The following is a 23175-nucleotide window of genomic DNA, read 5'->3' on the forward strand; positions in this document are numbered from 1 at the left end:
GACAAAGAGGGCATAAGACCTGATCCAGCAGAAACTGCCACACTCGAAGCCTTTCAGCAACCTTGATCAGTAAAAGAGCTACGAAGCTTCTTAGGCCTTTGCTCATACTTCCGTCGGTTTATTCCCGAATTTTCTCACATCGCGCATATATTGACGTGTCTGCTTCAGAAAGGCGTTCAATTTGACTGGGCCCCATAATGTGCGTGTGCTTTTTGTGAACTGAAGTTCCGTTTGACCTCCCACCCAGTTCTCAAACACTTCGATCCCTTGGATCCCACAGAACTTCACACGGATGCTACCGGTATTGGCGTCGGCACAGTTCTTATTCAATGCTTCAACACCAAAGAACACGTCGTAGCGTACGCGAGTCGCTCTCTAAGCAAGCCCAAGCGCAATTACACCGTCACAGAACAAGAATGTCTCGCGGTGATTTACGCAGTACACCTCTTTCGGTCATACCTGTACAGACGCCCTTTCACCACCGTCACAGACCATCACTGGCTGTGCTGGCTCGTCGATCTGCGTGATCCATTTGGCAGGCTTGCACGTTGGACACTCCGTCTACAGGAGTATGACATCACCGTTTCCTTTAAAAGTGGTCGACGGCTCGCCGACGCCGACTGCCTGTCGCGGCTATCGCTTCCCACGGCGGACCGTGACGCGGATAACTTTGACCAATACATCGTATCCTTGGAGCCAGCATTTCCTGATCTCAATACCTTCAGGACTGAGCGGCAAAACGACGACACTTTAAAACTGCTTGCTGCCAAACAGAAATCAGCAACCAATCGTTATTGCACAAGTGATGGGCTTCTGTACAAAAATAATTATTCTACCACAGGCTCACATATCTCCTGGTGGTCCCGCAAAATCTGCGCACTTCAATCTTGCGGGCTATGCATGACGAACCAACCTCCGGTCATTTGGGAGCAGCTAGACCACATTCCCGTCTTCAAGAACGATTTTACTGGCCTAATAGGCGTCAGACGATGCGACAGTACGTATCTAGCTGCAACGAATGTCAACGTCGCAAACGTCCCACAAGTACTCCTCCTGGTAGACTACACCCTGTGCCATCCCCAAGAAGTCGGGATCGACCTTCTCGGCCCGTTTCCACGGTCCTCTAATGGAAATCGTTGGATCGTAGTGTGCGCTGACCACCTGACACGCTACTGTGAGACGGCTGCAATACAACCGGCTATTGCAGCCAACGTGTGCCTTTTCTTGCTACGTTTTATCATCCTCAGACACGGGCCTCCTAAAGTCGTTATCAGCGATCGCAGGCGACAGTTTACTGCATGTGTGGTTGAAGAGATGCTTCGTCTGTGTTGTTCAAGTTTTCGACACTCTACGCCGTACCATCCACAAACCAACGGACTTACGGAATACACCAACAGAACTCTCACTAACATTTTGTCCATGTACGTCTCGACGGATCACAAGAACTGGGACAGCGTTCTACCTTTCGTAACTTATGCATTTAACACCGCCCAGAACGAAACTACCGGCTACAGCCCAATCTTTCTTCTTTACGCTCGGCCGCCACGTTATACCCTTGATACGATCTTCCCATTTATAAACCGCGATGATGCCTGCATATGTGAGACCATCTGTCGTGCAGAAGAAGCCCGCCGCCTTGCTTATTTGCGCAGTCTTGCTTCACAAGATCGTTAGAAGGCTCGTTATGTCCGCCGACACCGACACGTCACATATGATCCCGGTGACTTACTGCCGATGTGGACGCCTACCAGAAAACGTGGGTTGTGCGAAAAACTACTGGCGGACTATGTTGGACCTCACGTTGTGTTAGACCGTATAAGCGAATTGAAATACCGCATAGCACGTCTCCTTTCAAATGGTCGACGCTCTTCAAAGACTGAAGTGACTCCTGTTGCTCGCTTGAAGCCCAGCACCACTCGAGATGCTGTTTGACTTGCCCGGTGGGCTTCGTCTACGTGGGGGGATGTGTTACAACCATGAAAGTCTTGTATGATTTGGGTATGTGCCGCAAGCAGTAGTGGGACACGGGGTACGAGAGGGCAGAAGAAGAAGACGTTCGCCATGCGATAGCGGAACCTCGGCTGGCCCCCAAGACCGTCGGTTACTCCATTTGCTACACCCCCAGAACACTTTCCAGAAATGAAGTAATATTCACTCCAATTTAAACACTTAAAGACTCCCTCAAGAAATTGGGTAATATTCACTCCAATTTAAACACTTAAAGACTCCCTCAAGAAATGAAGTAATATTAACTCAAATTAGGATACCTAAAAACCCCTTCCGGTAATGAAGTAATATTCACTCCAATTGGAACACCGTAAAAACTCCCGAGAGAAATAAAGTAATATTTACTCTTATTTGAACACCGTAACAACTCTTGTGAGAGATGGAGTTAACTAAAACTCCATATGAATGGAGTATATTAATTAAACTCTCATTCGGGAATGGGCTAGGCGAAGAGGCATTTACTCCCATCTGGGATTATTTGTGTTTAGTGTGCGCTGTTAACGCGAGCGGACCGTCGCTCTGACCATGCACTGACCAAGCGCGAAAAGGCATTAGCGCCGGAAAGGCATCGCTACAAAATACCGGCCCTGGGGTTTTTCAACGTGCACTGCAACAGAAGCACACGGGCGTTTTTGCATTTCGCCTCCATCGAAATGTGGCCGCCGCGGCCGGGATTCGATCTGCTGATCTCGTGCTCAGCCGCGCAACACCTTAGCTGACTGAGCCACCGCGGCGGGCCACGCTGTTGTGAATTGCTGCTTTCTTTCTTGTTTACCCATTATTTAATCAGCGCTTTATGGGATCTCTGGCGAAATGTTACTCTTATGTAGCGGTTTCCTCCAACGGACTTCTCTGGAAGCGAAGGGAAATTGAAATTTTAGGGTTGTTACGAACGTTTAGCATAGCGCTATACATGTATACCGCTGTATACCATTGCCGCGACGGTCTCAGGCACAAGTCTGGTTGGCGCATGTTCGCTAAGCTGCGCTATTTGCGCGCGTGGCGTAGTGTTTATTAGCGCAATTAAGTAAATTATTTAAAAACCATATTGGTTTCTCGTAATGTAATGGCCGCCTTATCGAGTAATTTTGATCAAGGTTTATAATTGTGCTATCTGCCACAGACAATTAAAAAGAAATTGGTGCAGCTAAAAAAGACACCGCGTATATGGCCACACATGGTCCTCTCTGAAACAATAGTGCGGCCAGACTTGTAAACTATATTTCCGCATGTCTATGGCAGAAGAGGAATGAGAAATGAGCTTTTCAGCGTTGCGAATAATTAGTCTTGCGATAAAAAAGACCTATCGTTATGTGGATCACAGGAAACCACTCTCTCATGCATCGTTGTGTTTACCACCGCTTCAGCTTGCTGATGGAACGCTCCAAGTCTCTGGTTTTGCTCAACGCTTGACGCTACATGCGAGTAGGTACACATACCTCAATTTATTTAATTATCCAGGTACCCCACAGGTTCCTATTGGAACAATAAATGAACAAGCATTTACCATATGCCGCTCTACCATTGCCACTACCGTATCCGCCAGCTACGACTTGGTTGGCGCTGGTTTCCATGTGTGGCCATATACGTGGTGTCTCTTTTAGCTGCACCAATTTCTTTTTAATTGTCTGTGGCAGATAGCACAATTATAAACCTTAATCAAAATTACTCGATAAGACGGCCATTACCGTACGAAAAACCAATATGCTTTCTAAATAATTTACTTAATTGCGCTATAAAACACTTTAACTACATTGCAGCACATATTTTAATCTACGAACTGTAGCTAGTGGGTATGCAATGCATATCGACTTCTACCGAGATTTGAGGAATACGTTAGTTTCGATATAATAATTTTGAATGTGTCCACCGACAAACAGCGTTTTTTTAATTAAGTTAAAAAACTGCATTTTTACTTAGTTTTATACCGGATATATCAAAACCGTTGCCCTCCTCAGAATTCGTTCCAAGTCGATAAGCCTTGCATAATCACTAGCTACAATACGTAAATAAGAATATTGTCACGTACGAGTTTGTACCGCTGTGGACAAAATGACGTTGGTTGGGGAAGAAGAGGCTGAAGTGTCTCGGAGCTCGGTAGATGGTGTCACCCTGGCCACAGAGCTACAACCCTCTAACTGTATATATTGTAAATACATATATTTTCTCCCCGTAACATTTTGGTGGAAGTGCAGGGTAATCTCGCCACAAGCCAGCCCTGGATCTTCGCAGCGGGCGTCACATCGGTTCCGCTGTTATGGCTACTGACGCTTCCTCCGACGCTGACGCTGCCTCCGCCGCTCAGACACCGGCGGAAGTGGTACTAACCCAGCTACGTCACCCGGGAATCTTCACTGGCACTGGCAAGGTCGACGTCGAAGACTGGCTGATGTCGTATGAGCGCGTCGGTAAGCACAACAAGTGGAATGCCACACATTTGCTGGCCAACGTGATCTTTTACTTGGGAAGAACCGCTAATGTATGGTTCGAGACGCATGAAACCGAAATTACAAGCTGGGACTCCTGCAAGGAAATGCTACGCGATCTTTTCGGAAGACCTGTGGGACGTCAAATGGAGGCCAAGCAAGAGCTAGCGTCTCGTGTCCAGACACCAACCGAATCGTACGTCGCGTATATTCAAGACGTTCTGGCTCTCTGCCGTAAAGTGGACGCGGACATGCTGGAGGCCGATAGGGTTGGACACATCTTGAAGGGCATCGCGGACGATGCGTTCAACCTCCTGCTTTGCAGGAACTGCTCAACGATTGAATCCATCATAAAGGAATGCCGGAATTTTGAGCAAGCGAAGAGCAGACGCATCGTCCAACGCTTCGACCGACTTCCCAATACGGCTGCCACTTCCACCTGCAACGACCCTCCGGCATCACATCCGCCTGCCACGCCAAGCTTGACACAGGTCATCCGCCGCGAACTTGAGGCTATGGCTCCAAGTTCACACTATCCCCATACGCACGACATCACCATCTCGCTAATTTAAGCTGTTGTCCGCCAAGAAATTGCAAACATGGATATCCAGTCTGCCGTCCGCCCACGTCCCACCCCTACTGCTCCTGTCATTGCCTCTGCTGCACTCGCCAGTCGTTCCCGAAACGATATCGAAACCCCTCTGAGTGGCGAACACCGGATGACAGGCCAATTTGCTTTGCTTGCTCCCGGGTCGGTCACATCTCCCGCCACTGCCGTCGTAGCCGTTGGTAGTCCTCGCCTCGACCATACGCTGATCGCTGCTTCGACCGAGACCCTCGGTCTCTGTCGCCCCTTTCTGAACCATACCATGCCGGCCTTCCCTCTCGGGGAAACACCACTAGCCGCTCGCCCTCGCCGCAACGCCGTCAGTCCCGCTCGCCTACACCTCGACGTCCCTCGTCCCCGTCCTACGCGGGCCGCTTCTCGGGAAACTAAGCAATGGAGCCCCCGGAGGTGAGGCTGCGTTGACGACTGGGACTGCAAAACCTCTGCTGACCGCTGCTGCTCGACCGAACCTTGTTGAAATTTTTGTTGATGATGTACCCGTTCAAGCCCTCATCGATACTGGCGCCCAGGTGTCGGTTATGCGATCAGATCTTCGTAGCCGTCTCCGTAAAGTCCTGTCACCTGCCGAGTCGCCTGCCATCCGAGTGGCTAATGGCAGTACAACAGCCGTGATGGGAATGTGCGCCGCCCGTGTTACCATTGCCGGTCGTCCAGTGTTAGTCCTGTTCACTGTACTGGCCGAGTGTCCCCACGAAGTGATTCTTGGAATCGACTTCCTGACTGCTCATTCAGCACTTATTGGCTGTGCAACCGGCACCCTTCGCCTTGAACTGCCCCATTACTTTGCCGACCCGACCGAACACCACAAGTCCCGACTTCGTTCTGCTGAATGTGTTCGCCTGCAACCTGATGCTGCGACCTACGTCCTCATGTCGCCTTCTCCTCCACTTCGAGATGGTCCTTACGTGGTGTCACCACTTTGCGACGTTCTCCTGGCACGCCAAATAGCACTACCAAGCTCAATTGTCACTCTTGTTAACAGTCGAGCGTGGCTTCCTCTTCTGAACTTTGGTTCGTGTCTGCAAGTGCTTCCTGAGGGTGTATCTCTCGCTTTGCTGTCCCCTTTGGAAGAGTGTGGAGTAGCTCCTCTTACGCCCGAACCACGATTACACCCGTGTACTTAGATTTAGGTGGACGTTAAAGAACCCTAGGTGGTCCAAATTTCCGGAGTCCCCCACTACGGCGTGCCTCATAATCAGATCGTGGTTTTGGCACGTAAAATCCCATAATTCAATTCAATTCGAACCACGATTCGACACTGCTGCAGCTTCCGACCGTCCTACTTCAAGCAACGACAAGTTTACGCCCATGATAGCTACTGACCCACAGCCTGCTTAAGCCCACGCCCTTCGCCGTATTCTGATGTCCTATGAAGACATCTTTGATTTTGGAAATCGATCGCTAGGTCGCACCCGTGTCGTCCCCCATCCCATCCTCACTGGTTACGCTCCTCCTATACACCGGAGGCCCTACCGTGTGTCAGCGGCTGAACGCCAGGCGATCCAAACGGATGTGGACAAAATGCTCTCCAAAGACATTATCGAGCCTTCCTGCAGTCCGTGGGCGTCACTTGTCGTTTTGGTTATAAAGAAGGACAATACCTGGAGATCTTGTATCGATTACCGTCACCTGAATAAGATTACGAAAAAGTACGTGTATCCGCTTCCGCGTATTGATGACGCGCTGGACTGCTTACACGGTGCCAGTTATTTTTCATCGATTGATTTGCGCTCCCGCTACTGGCAAATCGCAGTGGATGAACGAGATCGCGAAAAGACCACCTTCGTCACCCCAGATGGTCTCTACCAATTCAAAGTGATGCCTTCCGGACTGTGTAATGCCCCTGCTACCTTCGAGCGCATGATGGACTCTCCTCTGCGCGGATTCAAATGGACCACATGCCTCTCCTACCTTGATGACGTCATAGTTTTTTCCCCGACGTTTGAGAGCCACCTTCACCGACTCTCAGCTATCCTTGATGTTTTTCGACGTGCCGGCCTACAACTCAATTCTGCAAAATGCCATTTCGGCCGCCGCCAAATACGAGTACTTGGTCACTTGCGTCGATATAAGGTATAAGGTTGACGCTTCTGGCGTCCAGCCTGATCCTGACAAAGTTCGTGCCGTCGGTGAGTTTCCACTTCCGCGTTCTTCTACTGATGTCCGCAGTTTCCTAGGGCTGTGTTCCTATTTTCAGCGATTTATCCAGAACTTTGCCGAAATCGCTCGTCCTCTCACAGACCTTCTGAAAAAGGACACCACTTTTCGTTGGGGACCCGATCAGGCTGAAGCATTTTCAACGCTCATCAGTCGCCTTACCAATCCATCCGTGTTGGGTCATTTTGATCCGCATGCCTACACAGAAGTTCGCACTGATGCTAGCGGCCATGGCATTTGCGCTATCTTGTCGCAATGACAGCGGGACACTAATCGCGTGATCGCGTATGCTAGCCGTCTTCTTTCTGCACCAGAGCGAAACTACTCGATAACAGAACGTGAATGCTTGGCCCTTGTTTGGTCCATTGCTAAGTTTCGTCCTTACCTGTTCGGTCGACATTTCACCGTCGCGACAGATCATCATGCCTTATGTTGGCTTTCCTCACTCAGAGAACCGACAGGCCGTCTTGGCCGCTGGGCTTTACGCCTGTAAGAGTACACATTTTCCATGTCCTACAAATCTGGGCGGTTACATAGAACACCGACTGCCTCTCCCGCTACCCTGTCGACCCACCCGATGGCACCGAAACCGATACAGATACCTGCGTTTTGTCGATCTCCGACTTCTCACGCATCGCCGACGAGCAGCGTCGTGACCCATATTCGCGATCCATCATCGAACGCATTACCTCCGAGCAACAGGACGCTTCTCTCCGTATGTTTGTTCTCCAGGACGGCACCTTATATCGACGCAATATGAATCCACATGGTGCTGAACTGCTCCTCGTCGTTCCCCAGCATCTGCGCTCGACAATTCTCTCGCAGTTACACGATGCGCCTACCGCTGGTCATTTGGGTGTCTCCCGTACATACGACCGTGTGCGCAGACGCTTTTTCGGGCCTGGGCTATATCGCTCTGTTCGAAGCTACGTCGCTGCCTGCGAACTTTGCCAACGCCGCAAGAAGCCTCCATTGTCTCCCGCTGGCCACCTTCAGCCTATAGATATCCCCAGTGAGTCATTTTTCCGCGTCGGCCTGGACCTCCTTGGCCCATTTCCTACCTCATCCTCGGGCAATAAGTGGGTGGATGTTGCGACGGACTATACCGCGCGTTATGCCATAACGCGGGCCCTCCCTACAAGCTGCGCAACTGATGTGGCTGATTTTCTCCTCCATGAAGTGATCCTACATCATGGTGCCCCCCGTCAGCTACTCACCGATGGAAGCCCCTGTTTTCTTTCTAAGGTTGTCGACGACCTCCTTCGCTCTTGCTCAACGTCCCACAAGTTCACGACGGCTTACCACCCACAGACAAACGGACTTACTGAGCGTCTCAACCGTACTCTTACGGACATGCTCTCTATGTACGTGAGTGATGATCACCGGGATTGGGACTGCACCTTACCTTTCGTGACGTTTGCATACAATTCGTCGCGTCACGATATTACTGGTTATTCTCCGTTCTATCTACTATATGGCCGTCACCCTCTCCTGCCTCTTGACTCACGGCTCGCTTCTGACGCCACCACTACCACGTTCTATGCTCACGACGCCATTGTTGGCGCGGCCGCGGCACGTCGTATTGCCCGTGACCGTCTTCTGGCATCTCAGACTATCCAGAAGCACCGTTATGACAGTCGTCGTCGGGACGCTCATTTCAGCCCTGGGTCCCTTGTCCTGCTTCGTTTACGCTCCCGTCGCGTCGGCCTTTGCGAAAAACTGCTGCCACGATACGTCGGGCCATACCGAGTTCTTCGCCAAGTCACCAGCCTCACATATGAGATCTCACCTGTGACTTCGAAGTCTTCTACCATTCCAGGAACTGATATCGTGCACGTTTCGCGACTAAAGCCCTATAACTCGCACGCTGATTCGACACCCTAAGAAGCATCGAGACGATGCTTCTTCCGCCGGGGGGTTATTGTCACGTACGAGTTTGTACCGGTGTGGACAAAATGACGTTGGTTGGAGAAGAAGAGGCTGAAGTGTCTCGGAGCTCGGTAGATGGTGTCACCCTGGCCACAGAGCTACAACCCTCTAACTGTATGTATTGTAAATACATATATTTTCTCCCCGTAACAATATGAGCAGTAAAGTAATTATTAAAAAGTTAATTTGTGTTACTATGAATTGTTCAATTAAACATTTTCATTTTTCATAGAATAGGCCACCTCATCGAGTAATTTAGAACAATTTGGATAGCACTTGGGCAAGCGCAATGGCCCAGTCATATCACATGCTTCAAGCCATTACGTTATTGAGCTGCTTTCTGCGTCACATATATATACAGGGTGTCTCAGCTATCACGCAGCACGATTTTAAAAAAGAGGAACGGCGTTACGCGAAGTCACCCTAAGGCGTATTGTTTCCAGTACAGTGGAGAAACCGTCAGTAATTTTTTCGTAACTGCGATTTAATTAATTGTAAATAATTACCTAACTAGAGAAGTACTGTCCCAATTATCAAAGTGTCAATGAGAAAGTGGTAGAGCAACATGAAAATCTCCCGATACAGCTTTCTGTTGCTCAATACGTGCTACATAAAAGTGTTTTTTGAGCATGAAAGAAGCCCGCGAATATAGGCAAAGTGCCTCGAGCGGCCAGTCGTGCGGCAATTGTGCGTGTATTCGTGGACTTCTTTCACACTCGGAAAAATACATTTATGTAGCACGTATTGAGCAACAGAAAGCTGTATCAGGAGTTTCTCATGTTGCTCTACAACCTTTTTATTGACACTTTGATAATTAGGACAGTACTTCCCGAGTTAGATAATTAATTACAGATGATTAATAAATCTCAGTAACGAAAAAATTACTGGCGGCTACTCCACTGTACGGGAAACAATACGCTCAAGGTTGGCTTCGCGTAACGCCGTTCCTCTTTTTTGTTAATCGTGCTGCGTGATAGCTGGGACACCATGTATATATATATATATATATATATATATATAGAGAGAGAGAGAGAGAGAGAAACATTCTTTAATGAGATGCTGTTAATGTTAGCCTGGCTATTCGCCTGGCATGCTATTCCAGGTACTTATTAACGTAATGATTTGAAGTCGTGATATGGCTAGCCCATGGCGCTTGTGTAATTGTCATTTTAATTGAGTATGCTGTCACCGGTAAGCTGAGCGAACCACTAACTAGGCTGAGCTTACCATTGAGGCGAGGATGACAGGAGAAGGTGAATAAGTCATTGCGACCTCAGTAATGACAGAACAAGACGTTGGCCTTCAGAATAACACACAGATGTAATGTCCTATCGTTTGCGCCTTTAAAAAAGTAAATTCTAAGTGTCTTTTGTATGCGCGGCATATGTATTTTTGTGTCCTCATTGACTGCTAGTTTGGACGGATTTTTTTTTATGCTGCTGCACTTGGTTCTTGACAAATCTATGTATCCTAATTTAAACCCCAAGAGTGATTAATAAGTAGAATTTTGCCGTCTTCAGTTTTTTTACTCAAATTTACTTGCATACTTTGAAGCAGCTAGGATAATAAATTCAAATTCAATGCTGCATCTGGCTTATGCTTTCTCTTGGTTCTGGAGTTCATGTTACAAGAAGGGAAAAAGAAAGGTCGCCGATCAAAAGGTGTTGATAATAAAGGGACGTACGGAAAACCTTGTTCACAACACGAACTGCTCGAAACGACGGCATTCTGCGTATGTAGGCGGGAGATTGCCGTTGTTGCGATACAGCGTTTTTTTCTGTAGTCTGCTTATAGCAAAGGATGCGAGCTACTGCTTTCAAATCCAGTTTCCTTGGCAATGATAGAAGCCTTGTCTCATTAGTGGCATATTCAGGTTGCCACGTGCTCTGCAAGTGCATTGGAAAGGATATTGTTTTTTCAATTTTGATTCATTTCAATCCATCTTTTTGAAATAGATTTCTTGCTTCAAGCGCTTTCAGAGAGACTGATTTCGCTCATGTAAAGCTAGTCGCGATTAGCGCAGGCTGTTCTGTATACAATGCTTGAAACATACTTTCTGCATCTTCACATCTGCCGGTTCATGCTGGAACTAGTGGGCCGAAACGTGGGGCATTGACTTCATAGGGTTTCAGAACAATTGCGATGGCCTTGCTCACTCGAGGGACATAGGCGAGGGTCGTGCGAGCTCGAGGGCGCGTGGCTGGCAATGTGGCAGGCCTCCACGATATTTCATGGAACGAGTGAAAATTTCCGGTTAGGCTCACTCGGACGTACTCTGTGCAAGTCATTGTCCGAAATATGGTCGCCAGGATTAAAGCGAAAATCTTACAGCCATCCCTGCAAATTTGCTCTTATCAGGACGCTCAGGGCAGAGGCGTATCAGGTGGAGGGGGGAGGGGCTGACTAGGCTCCGCCCCCCCCCCCTCAAAATTTTTCTTCTTTTTTTACGGCCGGCCCCCTGCCCGCTTTTGTGCTTGGCACGTCGCCTATTAACAAAGGCGCGTATCCTTCGAACGTGTGGCTATCATGGGCATTCGCGTCTCAACGCTTCTCCGACGCCTGGGAGCTTAAAAGAACATAGTACCGCAGTCAAGACGATCGCGGTGCTTTAGCTCCCCCCACTCCCACCCCCGAAAAAAGTATCCGGGCTACGCGCATGGCTCAAAGTACGTCGCGAACATTGTGAGTGCGCTTACCCCGGAAGTGTTTCATTCGTTGCGTAGAACATCGTTCAGGTTGACCAGTGAGAGCTCGCTTGACCGCGCGTCCTTGAGTTGACGTTGCCATTCAATATGTCCTCAAGAGGAGGCCTTGCCACGTGTTCTGAACACCTATGACGCGCGGCGCATATATGTTCCTGCCAGCACGTTGCATCATGAACTGGTACATGTGAAGGACACGGTGTAGAATTGTTTTTCGGTGCAAATTGCTACTACATTTGAATCAACAAAAGATGCAGTTTCGAAAAAGGGCTTGCAGCATGTGTATGATGTGAAAACGAAAAATATCGCTTGCGACGTACCTTCGGAGGACGTGGCAGCCTCCAACCATGGCACTGGCCTTCTTGGACAAGGCTGTCGTTATCGCCAAGAATCCGGATTTCACGGTAGTATCTTGGGGGCTTGCTACCGAGGCTACATATAAGCCGGAATCGCAGCTATGACATTATTGCATCTGCATACGGAAGATGCCTCGGTCGGATTTCTAACAGTTACTGTTTGCAAACAAGGCTGCGGTACAAATGAGTGGGAATTCTCATCAGTCATATGCAATAAAATCTTTTTGTTGCGAAGTTGAAGGGGGAGCCAAAATTACGTCATTATATTCGTTACTGCCGTTCACTGTAATAAGTGCGCGATGTCTCGCACAAATTTGAACTTGTATAGAAGAAGACGGCTTTTCGGCCAGCAGTAGTACTACATGGCCACGTGCTCACTGAACTTCTAATAAAACAGCAAGAGAAACTTCGGCGTCCTTATCAGACCACTTAGCATCTGACACGATTGCCTCTACGATAGCTGCCTTCTGTTTCAATGTGATGATCTTTCGTTACCGCTTTTAGTTGGGTCGTCTCTAGCATCGCGAAACCGGCGAAACGGTGACGCGGTTGAATATGTTGCACGCTGCGAACCCAACAATTTTTGTCATGTGCGAGCAGCACGTGGTACACCCTGGGAGGCCTGGCCTCCGAAGTTGCACCGGCGCAATCTCCGAGGCCACGCCTATAGCTGCACTAACTAACCTGCGCGGCGCCGCAATGAGAGAATTTGCGATGGCGATCTAGAGTCTGCTTACACGCAACTACGCGTAGTGGTGACAAGGACCAGTGTTCAACGGTGGATTCAACGCAAATACCTAAAGGTTTTAAACATCGGCACCGAATGTGTGATCTACCCTGCGGAAAGCAGAAGCGAACCTGCAAGCGTCGGGCATTTCGATCTATTGGCAGGATAATTTTACTTCGTTTAAACGAGGTTATAAAAACACAGATATATTCGGGGATATTAGCGGAAATGTCATTTTGTTGTATACAATAATTTGTGCTATCAAGTTTTGTTATAACGAAGTTTCACTGTAACATATTTGTTAATATTTTGTGTTACCTTCTAATTGCAGGTGCCAAATCTGAGGTCAAGTATCATTTTAACACGCTGAATTTTCTGCGGGTGCATCAGCCTGTGGAACTGTCTAAGCCAGCTCCCTGAATCGTGAAGTGACCAATTTGTGATAACAGACACCCACAATGCAAAACTCTAGGAGGTGCATTAAAACATTTTGCTTGTGTGGTGGCGTGTCACTGATTTATTAAAAATTGTTTGAAACCTTTGGCTACTTTAGTGCTTCATTTGTGTGAATAATCTTGCTTTATGTTAAGCGTACGTGGCTTTCACACGTGTTTATCGCTTTTGTGGCTTTGCCAATATTTCAGTGATGCTTTGATAGGTTGTAAGAAATGGGCCATAGGGATTGGTGCTGTCGGTAAAGTCAAGCTTTTTTCAATATTGCGAGGAATAGGAGCATCCTCATTGATTTACTTATGTAGCAGATAACAGGGAGACACTCAATTCCTTTATAATTAATGTTATAATGGAAGGGTCTTTTGTGTATCTAAATTCGTGTACGTGCCAAACATCCATGCAAGGAAAACTTGTGTAATAGTGTTGCTGGAGTCTTTGATATTATTCCATCTGCAAAGCTACATCAGTATTGACAAGGTAAGTAAAATGATATTGGGTCTTCCTGGACGTAATGCCATTTCTAGCCAGATCACTGAAGCTAAGCAACATTTCGTTGGATAGTTGACATCGGAAGGAGACAGACCATCTGGATTGCAATATGACCTAATTTTAGCTTCTGGAGACTTTAAAATGTCATATTTGTGCTAGTGCTTCCCCTAGCTGACAATAGATAAGGTGGTGAACTAAAGTTTGGAGATGTCAAGTTCGTTGTACTTTTTATAGTATATATATTGACACGTATGCATGTTTATCTTTCACCGGTGGCTGCTTTCCACCGGCTAACAATGTTAAACGTTATCGCTCGGCGCAGGACGCGCCTGTATCGGAAGTTTCTAGAACGTTATCGATGCTTCATTCCGTTGCCTGTTTTCACCGACGCTTATCTGATTGTATGACCGACGCGAATTGTATATAACTTTCTGGAAGACCCACGGGCATCAGGGATTAATCTGGAACCTTCGATTACTCAGGTATAAAAGCTGACGCGTTTCGCCCCTGATCAGATTTCGACGACGGCCGACTGTGTTCGCCGCTTTCGTTGTGCTTCGAGTGTAGCTTGCTTTTGTGGGCACAGGTTCGCCCAATAAAGAATTAGTTTCTTCATACACAGTTTTACGACTGTTTACTTCAGCGTCACTACTGCGTGACATCTGGTGAAGGTGCTAGTGCGTTCATGCAGCGAACGCCCCCGCAAAGCCGCGATCCAAGCCCGAAACCGGAGGACAACGCCAACGTCACCAAGGACCAGCGAGCTAGCCGTAGGCAGCAAGGACTTCCGCCGGAGTACGGACTTCTTCCCGAGAAGACCACAGCGATCAAGGCCAAGTCAACGACTCCAATGGCAGCCCCAGCGTCCCCCATCCTGCTGCAACAACCTAGGGAGCCACCGACCTTCCGTGGATCATCGGCTGAAGACCCTGAAACCTGGCTGGAGACATACGAGCGGACCGCGACGTTCAACAAATGGAGCGACGACGACAAGCTGCGCCATGTCTATTTTTCGTTGGATGACGCTGCTAGGACCTGGTTTGAGAACAGAGAGACCACCCTGGTGACGTGGGATCTTTTTCGTGAGTACTTCGTGAGGACCTTCACGAGCGTCGTACGAAAAGAAAGGGCAGAGGTTCTCTTAGAAACCAGAGTGCAATTGCCGACCGAGAGCATCGCGATCTTCACGGAGGAGATGTCTCGCCTCTTCCGCCACTCCGACCCCGACATGTCTGAGGAAAAGAAAATTCGGTTCTTGATGCGGGGTGTCAAAGAGCAACTATTTACCGGATTGATGCGCAACCCACCCAAGACTGCCGCCGAATTTCTTTCCGAGGCCACAACAATCGAGAAGACGCTTGAAATGCGCGCCAGGCAATACAACCGCCGTGCCCTGACCAACTACGCCGAAAATCAAGCGCTAGGCGCCGACGACCTGCGCGAGACCATCAGAGCAGTCGTTCGCGAGGAGCTGCAGAAGCTCTTTCCCAGGTCGCAGCCTCAAGTGGCATCTATCGCCGACGTCGTCAAAGAAGAAGTTCAGCGCTCACTTGGACTTCCTGATGTGCAGCCGCAATCGCCGCAACCCCAGCCGGAAGCACTGACTCAGGCCGCCGTTGCCCGTCGTCAAGGCCCTCCTTCACGCTCGCACCAGGGCCCCGTGACGCCGCAGTACCGTCACCCACCGCCGCCGCCGCAGCCAGCATGTCCGCTTGTCACCCAGCGCAGCTACCCGAGAAAGACGGACATTTGGTGCGCCCCCGACCACCGCCCGCTCTGCTATCACTGCGGGGAAGCTGGTCATGTCTACCGCCGATGCCTATACCGCGAGAGGGGCCTACGAGGTTTCGCCGTCAACGCGCCACGTCCACAGCTTGGCGAGCGGCCACGTGACATCGCCGACTACCTCGCCGGAGCCCAGTGGCAACCACGACGACCCTCACGCTCGCCGTCACCAGGACGTTACCTGTCGCCGCAGCGCCGACCATACACTGGCCCAGCCCGGGGCCGGTCCATGAGCCCCTATCCGGGAAACTAAAGGCAGCAACAGATGGAGGTGCAGTTGCTGTACGACGCAATACCGAAGATCCTCCGCCGCCACCGACGACGACGATTCGCGCATCATCACAACGAGGTACCAGCACACCGCCTAGCAAGAGCCTTCACGACAACACTTCGCCGCCGAAAGAAGACCTACCGACGCGATGTAACAGCAGCGGAGCAAGCCGATGCAGCCCTGATCCGACGCCACGACTTAACCGCAACGCCAGACGACGGTCTACCGACTTAGACGTGCTGATGGATGGTCATAACGTCACCGCTCTCGTCGACACTGGAGCCGACTATTCCGTCTTCAGTGGCCCGTTCGCCGCCAAGTTGAAGAAGGTGAAAACAGCCTGGCAAGAACCCGATATCCGGACAGCTAGAGGCCACCTAATAACGCCGACTGGAATCTGCACAGCGCGAGTCACGGTAAACAACCGCACTTACCCGGCGAGCTTCGTAATCCTGCAGCACTGCTCCAGGGATGTCATCCTAGGCATGGACTTTCTAAGTCAACACGGTGCAGTCATCGACTTAAGGTCCAAGTCGATAACGCTTTCAACGCACAACGCGATACCACCGGATACAAGCATAAGGTACCATGCCTTGAATGTGCTTGAAATACACGTCACCATTCCGCCTCGCTCCAGCGTAATGATTTCTGTCGGTACCGAAGTGCCTGCAGACATGGAGGGCGTCATCGAGGGCGATCATCACTTACTGCTCGACCGTGAAATTTGCGTCGCTAGAGGCATAGCTGAGCTACGTGCAGGGAAAGCAAGGGTGATGCTCACGAACTTCAGCCCCGAATACAAGCACGATCACAAAGGCACCACGGTCGCATACGGTCGAATACACGGTCCAATACGGTCGAATACACGGTCGAATACAAAGGCACCACGGTCGCCTACATCGACGAAATAGTAAAGCCAGCAGTGTTTTTGCCTTCACGGATTCCAGTGCACCTGCAACGACGTCTATAGTACCTGAACCAACTTTCGACATCAATCAGAACCTTCCCAGGCATAAGAAAGAACAACTAAAAGCCCTGCTCCTGCAATACGAGGACTGCTTCTCGTCATCTTCAAAAGTTCGACAAACCCCTGTCGCCAAGCACCGCATCATAACCGACGAAAATGTCCGCCCACTCCGTCAGAGCCCGTACCAAGTTTCGGCGCGCGAACGCGAGGCCATAAGGCAACAAGCAGACGAAATTCTACGCGACGACATCATCCAGCCGTCCAAGAGTCCGTGGGCGTCCCCCGTGGTGTTAGTGAAAAAGAAGGATGGAACCCTACGTTTCTGCGTCGATTATCGTCGCCTCAACAAGCTCACGAAGAAGGACGTATACCCCCTCCCACGGATTGACGACGCCTTGGATCGACTCTACAACGCAGAGTATTTTTCGTCGATGGACCTCAAAACCGGCTACTGGCAAATCGAAGTCGACGAGAGGGACCGGGAGAAGACTGCCTTTATAAGACCAGACGGACTGTTCCAGTTCAAGGTTATGCCGTTTGGTCTTTTCTCGGCACCTGCGACTTTCCAACGCGTCATGGATACAGTACTGGCAGGCTTGAAGTGGCAGACTTGCCTCGTCTATTTGGACGACGTCATCGTGTTTGCCTCAAGCTTCGAAGAACACCTGCGGCGCCTTGAAACAGTTCTTCAAGCAATCAAAACCTCCGGACTCACGTTAAAGCCAGAAAAGTGCCGCTTCGCATATGAGGAGCTCTTGTTTTTAGGCCACGTCATCAACAAGTCAGGAGTGCGCCCCGAGCCTCAGAAAACTGCGGCCATCTCCAACTTTCCTCCGCCCGCTGACAAGAAGGTAGTGCGTAGATTTCTTGGACTGTGCGCCTATTACAGGCGCTTCGTCAAGAATTTTTCACGGATGGCTGAGCCACTGACGTATCTCACGAAGGCTGACGTCGAGTTCAAGTGGGAGACGCCGCAAGTCGAAGCATTTGAAGAACTGAAGCGACGCCTGCAATCGCCGCCAATACTTGCGCATTTCGAAGAAAACGGCGAAACCGAAGTCCACGCCGACGCAAGCAGCGTAGGACTCGGCGCCGTGCTTGTGCAGAGGACTGACGGACTAGAAGGGGTTGTAAGTTACGCTATCCGGTTGCTACCGAAGGCAGAAGCAAATTATTCCACAACAGAAAAGGAGTGCCTCGCCATCATCTGGGCCACATCAAAGTTTAGCCCCTACCTCTATGGCAGACCCTTTAAAGTTGTGAGCGACCACCACGCCTTGTGTTGGCTAGCTAACTTGAAGGATCCTTCAGGTCGCCTCGCACGATGGAGTCTGAGACTTCAAGCATTTGACATCACCGTCGTTTACAAGTCCGGGCGAAAGCACTCTGACGCCGACTGCTTGTCTCGCGCCCCCGTCGAACCGCCGCCACAGGACGACCAGGATGACGACACTTTCTTGGGACCCATCAGTGCCGACGAATTCGCCGAACAACAGAGAGCCGACCCGGAACTAAGCAGCCTTGTAGACTACCTGGAAGGCAAGACCGTCATTGTGCCCAAGGTGTTCAGGCGAGGATTGGCGTCGTTTTTCTTGCAAAACGACATTCTCCTAAAGAAGAACTTCTCGCCTCTCCGAGCCAACTACCTCCTCATGGTACCATCAGCATGGCGTCCAGAGGTTCTGCAAGCTCTCCATGACGACCCAACGGCTGGACACCTCGGTTTTTCCCGCACGCTCGCTAGGATACAAGAAAAATACTACTGGCCTCGCCTCTCTGCCGACGTCGCCCATTACGTAAGGACATGCCCAGACTGTCAGCGACGCAAAACACCGCCGACAAGGCCAGCCGGACTTCTACAGCCGATCGAGCCACCTCGCCGACCGTTCCAGCAGATCGGGATGGACGTACTGGGGCCTTTTCCGACGTCGACGTCTGGGAATAAATGGATCGTCGTAGCTACGGTCTACCTCACCCGCTACGCCGAAACAAAAGCCTTGCCCAAAGGCAGTGCTGCCGAGGTAGCCCGATTCTTCGTTGAGAACATCCTCCTGCGTCATGGTGCCCCAGAAGTCCTCATCACCGACAGAGGTACGGCCTTCACGGCTGAACTAACTCAAGCCATGCTGCGCTACAGCCAGACAAGCCATCGCCGGACCACCGCCTTCCACCCGCAGATGAATGGCCTCACCGAGCGTCTAAATAAGACCATCGCCGACATGCTGGCAATGTACGTCGACGTCGAACACAAGACATGGGATTCCATCCTTCCGTACGTGACCTTCGCATACAACACGGCCATGCAAGAAACGACGCACATGGCGCCGTTCAACCTGGTCTACGGAAGGAAACCGGCAACGACGCTTGACGCCATGCTACCGGATGTCTCCGATGAAGAAAATCTCGACGTTGCCACCTATTTGCAGCGTGCCGAAGAAAGTCGACAGCTCGCCCGCCTGCGCATCAAGAACCAGCAGAGAACCGACAGCCGACGCTACAATCTTCGACGACGCTACGTCGAGTACCAGCCCGGAGACCGTGTTTGGGTCTGGACTCCGATACGCCGACGAGGACTTAGCGAGAAACTCTTACTGTCGCTATTTCGGACCATAAAAGATCATCCGACGTATTGGCGCACTGGACTACGAGGTCGTGCCAGACGGTATTTCGCAATCACAGCGGCGCCGCGCACGACCTGAAGTCATCCACGTGGTGCGTCTTAAGCCTTTCTACGCCCGCTGACGAACTTAGGTCCTTTGTTGCTTGGTTATTTTTGTCCCTTTCTGTACGCGTGGTTTTGTTTTCGCTTTCTGTTTCTAGCATCGGGACGATGCTTTTTAAGGGGAGGGTTTTGACACGTATACATGTTTATCTTTCACCGGTGGCCGCTTTCCACCGGCTAACAAATGTTAAACGTTATCGCTCGGCGCAGGACGCGCCTGTATCGGAAGTTTCTAGAACGCTATCGATGCTTCATTCCGTTGCCTGTTTTCACCGACGCTTATGTTATCTGATTGTATGACCGACGCGAATTGTCTAGAACTTTCTGGAAGACCCGCGGGCATCAGGGATTAATCTGGAACCTTCGATGACTCAGGTATAAAAGCCGACGCGTTTCGCCGCTGATCAGATTTCGACGACCGCCGACTGTGTTCGCCGCTTTCGTTGTGCTTCGAGTGTAGCTTGGTTTTGTGGGCACTGTTAAGTCTTCAAGTAAGCAGTAGCCTACTTGCCAGAACACATGTTTATTGCCACTTGCAATACAACGGAAAAGAACACAAGGCACTTACGTGCCGTCTTATATAGCTATACAGAGCTACTAATCAGTGACATCACAGACACATACACACGCAGGCACGTGCGTTCTATCTCATATACAACAATTCTAGACTTCAGTGACGTCAGAGCGCCACTACACGTTCTATCTAAGGGGTGATGACACAACACTCCCTTCCACCCCAAGTGTTCTTAGTAGCGGTCGGGCGGCTGTCTTTGCCGGGTGCTGCGTCGAAGCTCCGGTTGGGAAGATGGCGATGCGCTACCGCTGAACTCCCTGCCTGCAGACGATGGGTCCGGAGGGGTGGCATGTTCTTTGTTGGCAGCTACTGCCTGTTCACCTACTTGACCGGTGTCAGGCGCCTTTCGCTCCCCGTCGTCTTTTACAGGGTGTGCCCCTAAAGACCTGTGAGACACAATGTCTTGGCTATCGGCTGGCGGTTCGGTGTTTGGAGACGGCGCATGAACCGTCTCTCGCGCACCGCTATCGTTTACAGGGTGTGCACCTTGCGACCTACGAGACACAATGTGTTGGCTGCATGCTGGCGGTACGAGGTTTGGGGATGGCGCATGAACCGATTGCGGGAAGCACTCCTGGAATGTTCGCGGTCGCAGATTATCCACGTGAAAGTACCGCTCTTCGTTCCCTATCCCGACCACATAAGTGCTTGAACTCACACGTTTGTTTACCTTGCCACTCAACCACTCCCCTTCCCCGGGGCGTAGACCCTGTCCAAGGACACCTTCGCCTTCTTCGAAGTTCCTCCACGCACCTCGGCGCTGATTTGCCGACTGCTTTGTTCGCTCAAGTTTTTCTTTCATCCTTCGCTCGATATCCGGATGGAGAAGGCTCAACCTTGTCCTCGGTTTGCACGATAAGAATAGCTGGGCCGGTGTGTCTTCAGTGACCCCCGTTGGCGTGTTCCTATAGTTGAATAGGAACTGGTCGATCCGGTGCTGGAGAGACTTCATCTGCCCATTTCTTTGTTCGTCCATGACCTGCTTAAAAATTTTTTTTAAAGTCTGTACACAACGCTCCGCGCAGCCATTTGATGCCGGGTGATAAGGAGGCGATTTAGTGTGCCGAATGCCATTCCGTCTCATGAATGTCTCGAAAAGGGCCGATGTAAACTGTGAGCCATTGTCGGTTACCACTTCTTCCGGTAACCCATACGCGGCAAATACTGTGCGCAGTTTCTCTATTGTCTTTTCACTACTAGTTGACTTCGTGACAAACATTTCAACCCACTTTGAATAGGAGTCAACTAGCACTAGAAACCAATGCTGATCACGATGAGCAAAATCCCAGTGCACACGCTCCCACCGGCGCCTAGACACTCCCCACGACATTACAGGAACCTTGGGTGCCACATTTTCGGTCAACTGGCATGTGACACATAATTTCACTGTTTGTTCAACGTCTTGCGTAAGGCGGGGCCACCACATGTGGCCTCTAGACAGCATTTTCATACGTGCCATTCCAGGATGGCCTTCGTGCAACAGCGATAGCACTTTTCCGCGAAGAGACATTGGCACTATCACTCGATTTCCCCACGTCACGCATTCTCTGTCAAGAGAGAGCTCACTTCGTCGCACAAAATATGGTGGCAAAGCGTCATCAGACACCTTTGAAGGCCAGCCGACCTGCGTGTAAAACAAGACCTTTGATAACAGCTTGTCTTTGCTTGTTTCCCCTCTAATGTCTTCTGCCGAGAGTGGGAGCTCGTCCAGCATAGAAAAACCTCTGTACACGTCATCTGTGTACACGTCACCTGTGTTCTGAAGCGGCAGGCGTGAAAGTGCGTCAGCGTTGCCGATATCCCGTGATTTGCGATAAACCCATTTGTGGTGATAAGCAGCAATCTGTAAGGCCCAACGCTGCACGCGTGCCGCCGACATAGCAGGAATTGGCTTATCGTGTCCTAATAGCCTCACTAAGGGTTGATGGTCGGAGTATATCACAAATTTCAGCCCGTAAAGGTACTTATAAACTTCTTTAGATCCGTACACGACAGCCAGGGCTTCTTTTTCGATATGGGCTTACGCCTGCTCCGTTTTAGTCAGAGTCTTAGACGCAAAAGCGATTGGTCTTTCTTCAGATCCTTCCTTGTGAAAAAGGACTGCGCCTAAACCATACGAAGACGCGTCGCAAACCAGCCCTAGCTCCTTTGAAGGGTCATAGTAGGTGAGTACGGACGCACTCAGCAGCCAGCCCTTGGATGCTTTGAAGGTTTTTCTGCGGAAGCCGTCCATTTCCACTGAACATTCTCAGCTAGCAAGTCATATAATGGTTTAAGCTGTGCTGACATGTTCGGCACGAATTTCCCATAGAAATTTAACAAGCCTAAGTAGGCGCGTAGCTCGTTCTTGTTTTTTGGCGTTGGTGCTTCTTTGATAGCGCGCACCTCGTCTTCTGAAGGACGGATTCCTCTGTCATCAATCACGTGGCCCAAATAGGTCACAGCCTTCTCAAAAAACTTGCATTTCTCCTTCCGCAATTTCACACCCCGTTCCTTGAATCGTGTCAGCACAGCCTCGACCTTACAGCATTCATCCATTGTTTCTCCTGCTATTAATACATCATCAAGAAAACATGACACTCTGTCCAAACCCTTTAACGTGTCATCCACCACGGCTTGGAAAATAGATGGAGCACTTACAGTCACTTTGTAGTCTCCGCATATGCGAACTTTGTTGTTAACTTGGGTACGACTACTAGCGGCGTAGCCCGATCACTTTGCTGTACAGGCACCAATACTCCCGATTTCACTAGTGAATGCAATTCCTGTGCTACGGCGTCCCTGAGTGCAAATGGCACAGGTCGATGCTTACAGAAAACAGGTGTACTGCCGTCTTTGAGCACTAGGTTCACCGATGCGTCAGCTATCAGTCCTAGTGCCGGCTCAAACACTTCCGAAAATTTTTCGATGACTGCGGCCAATTTATCAAGACCGATATTACACACGCTCGTCCAATCCAACTTCAACGCCTCTAGCCAATTA

General features: G+C 50.1%; 1 protein-coding gene across 1 annotated transcript; it reads right to left on the minus strand.

Annotated features, from left to right (window-relative positions):
• Positions 1 to 20365: 20365 nt before the first annotated feature.
• LOC125946300 (uncharacterized protein K02A2.6-like) lies at positions 20366 to 21722 on the minus strand. The gene has a single exon (XM_049669014.1). The coding sequence runs from the start codon at positions 21701 to 21703 to the stop codon at positions 20366 to 20368; it is 1338 nt and encodes a 445-aa protein (XP_049524971.1). The 5' UTR covers positions 21704 to 21722.
• Between the last annotated feature and the right edge of the window lie 1453 nt (positions 21723 to 23175).

Source organism: Dermacentor silvarum, chromosome 6, assembly GCF_013339745.2.
Source record: "Dermacentor silvarum isolate Dsil-2018 chromosome 6, BIME_Dsil_1.4, whole genome shotgun sequence".
NCBI lineage: Eukaryota > Metazoa > Arthropoda > Arachnida > Ixodida > Ixodidae > Dermacentor > Dermacentor silvarum.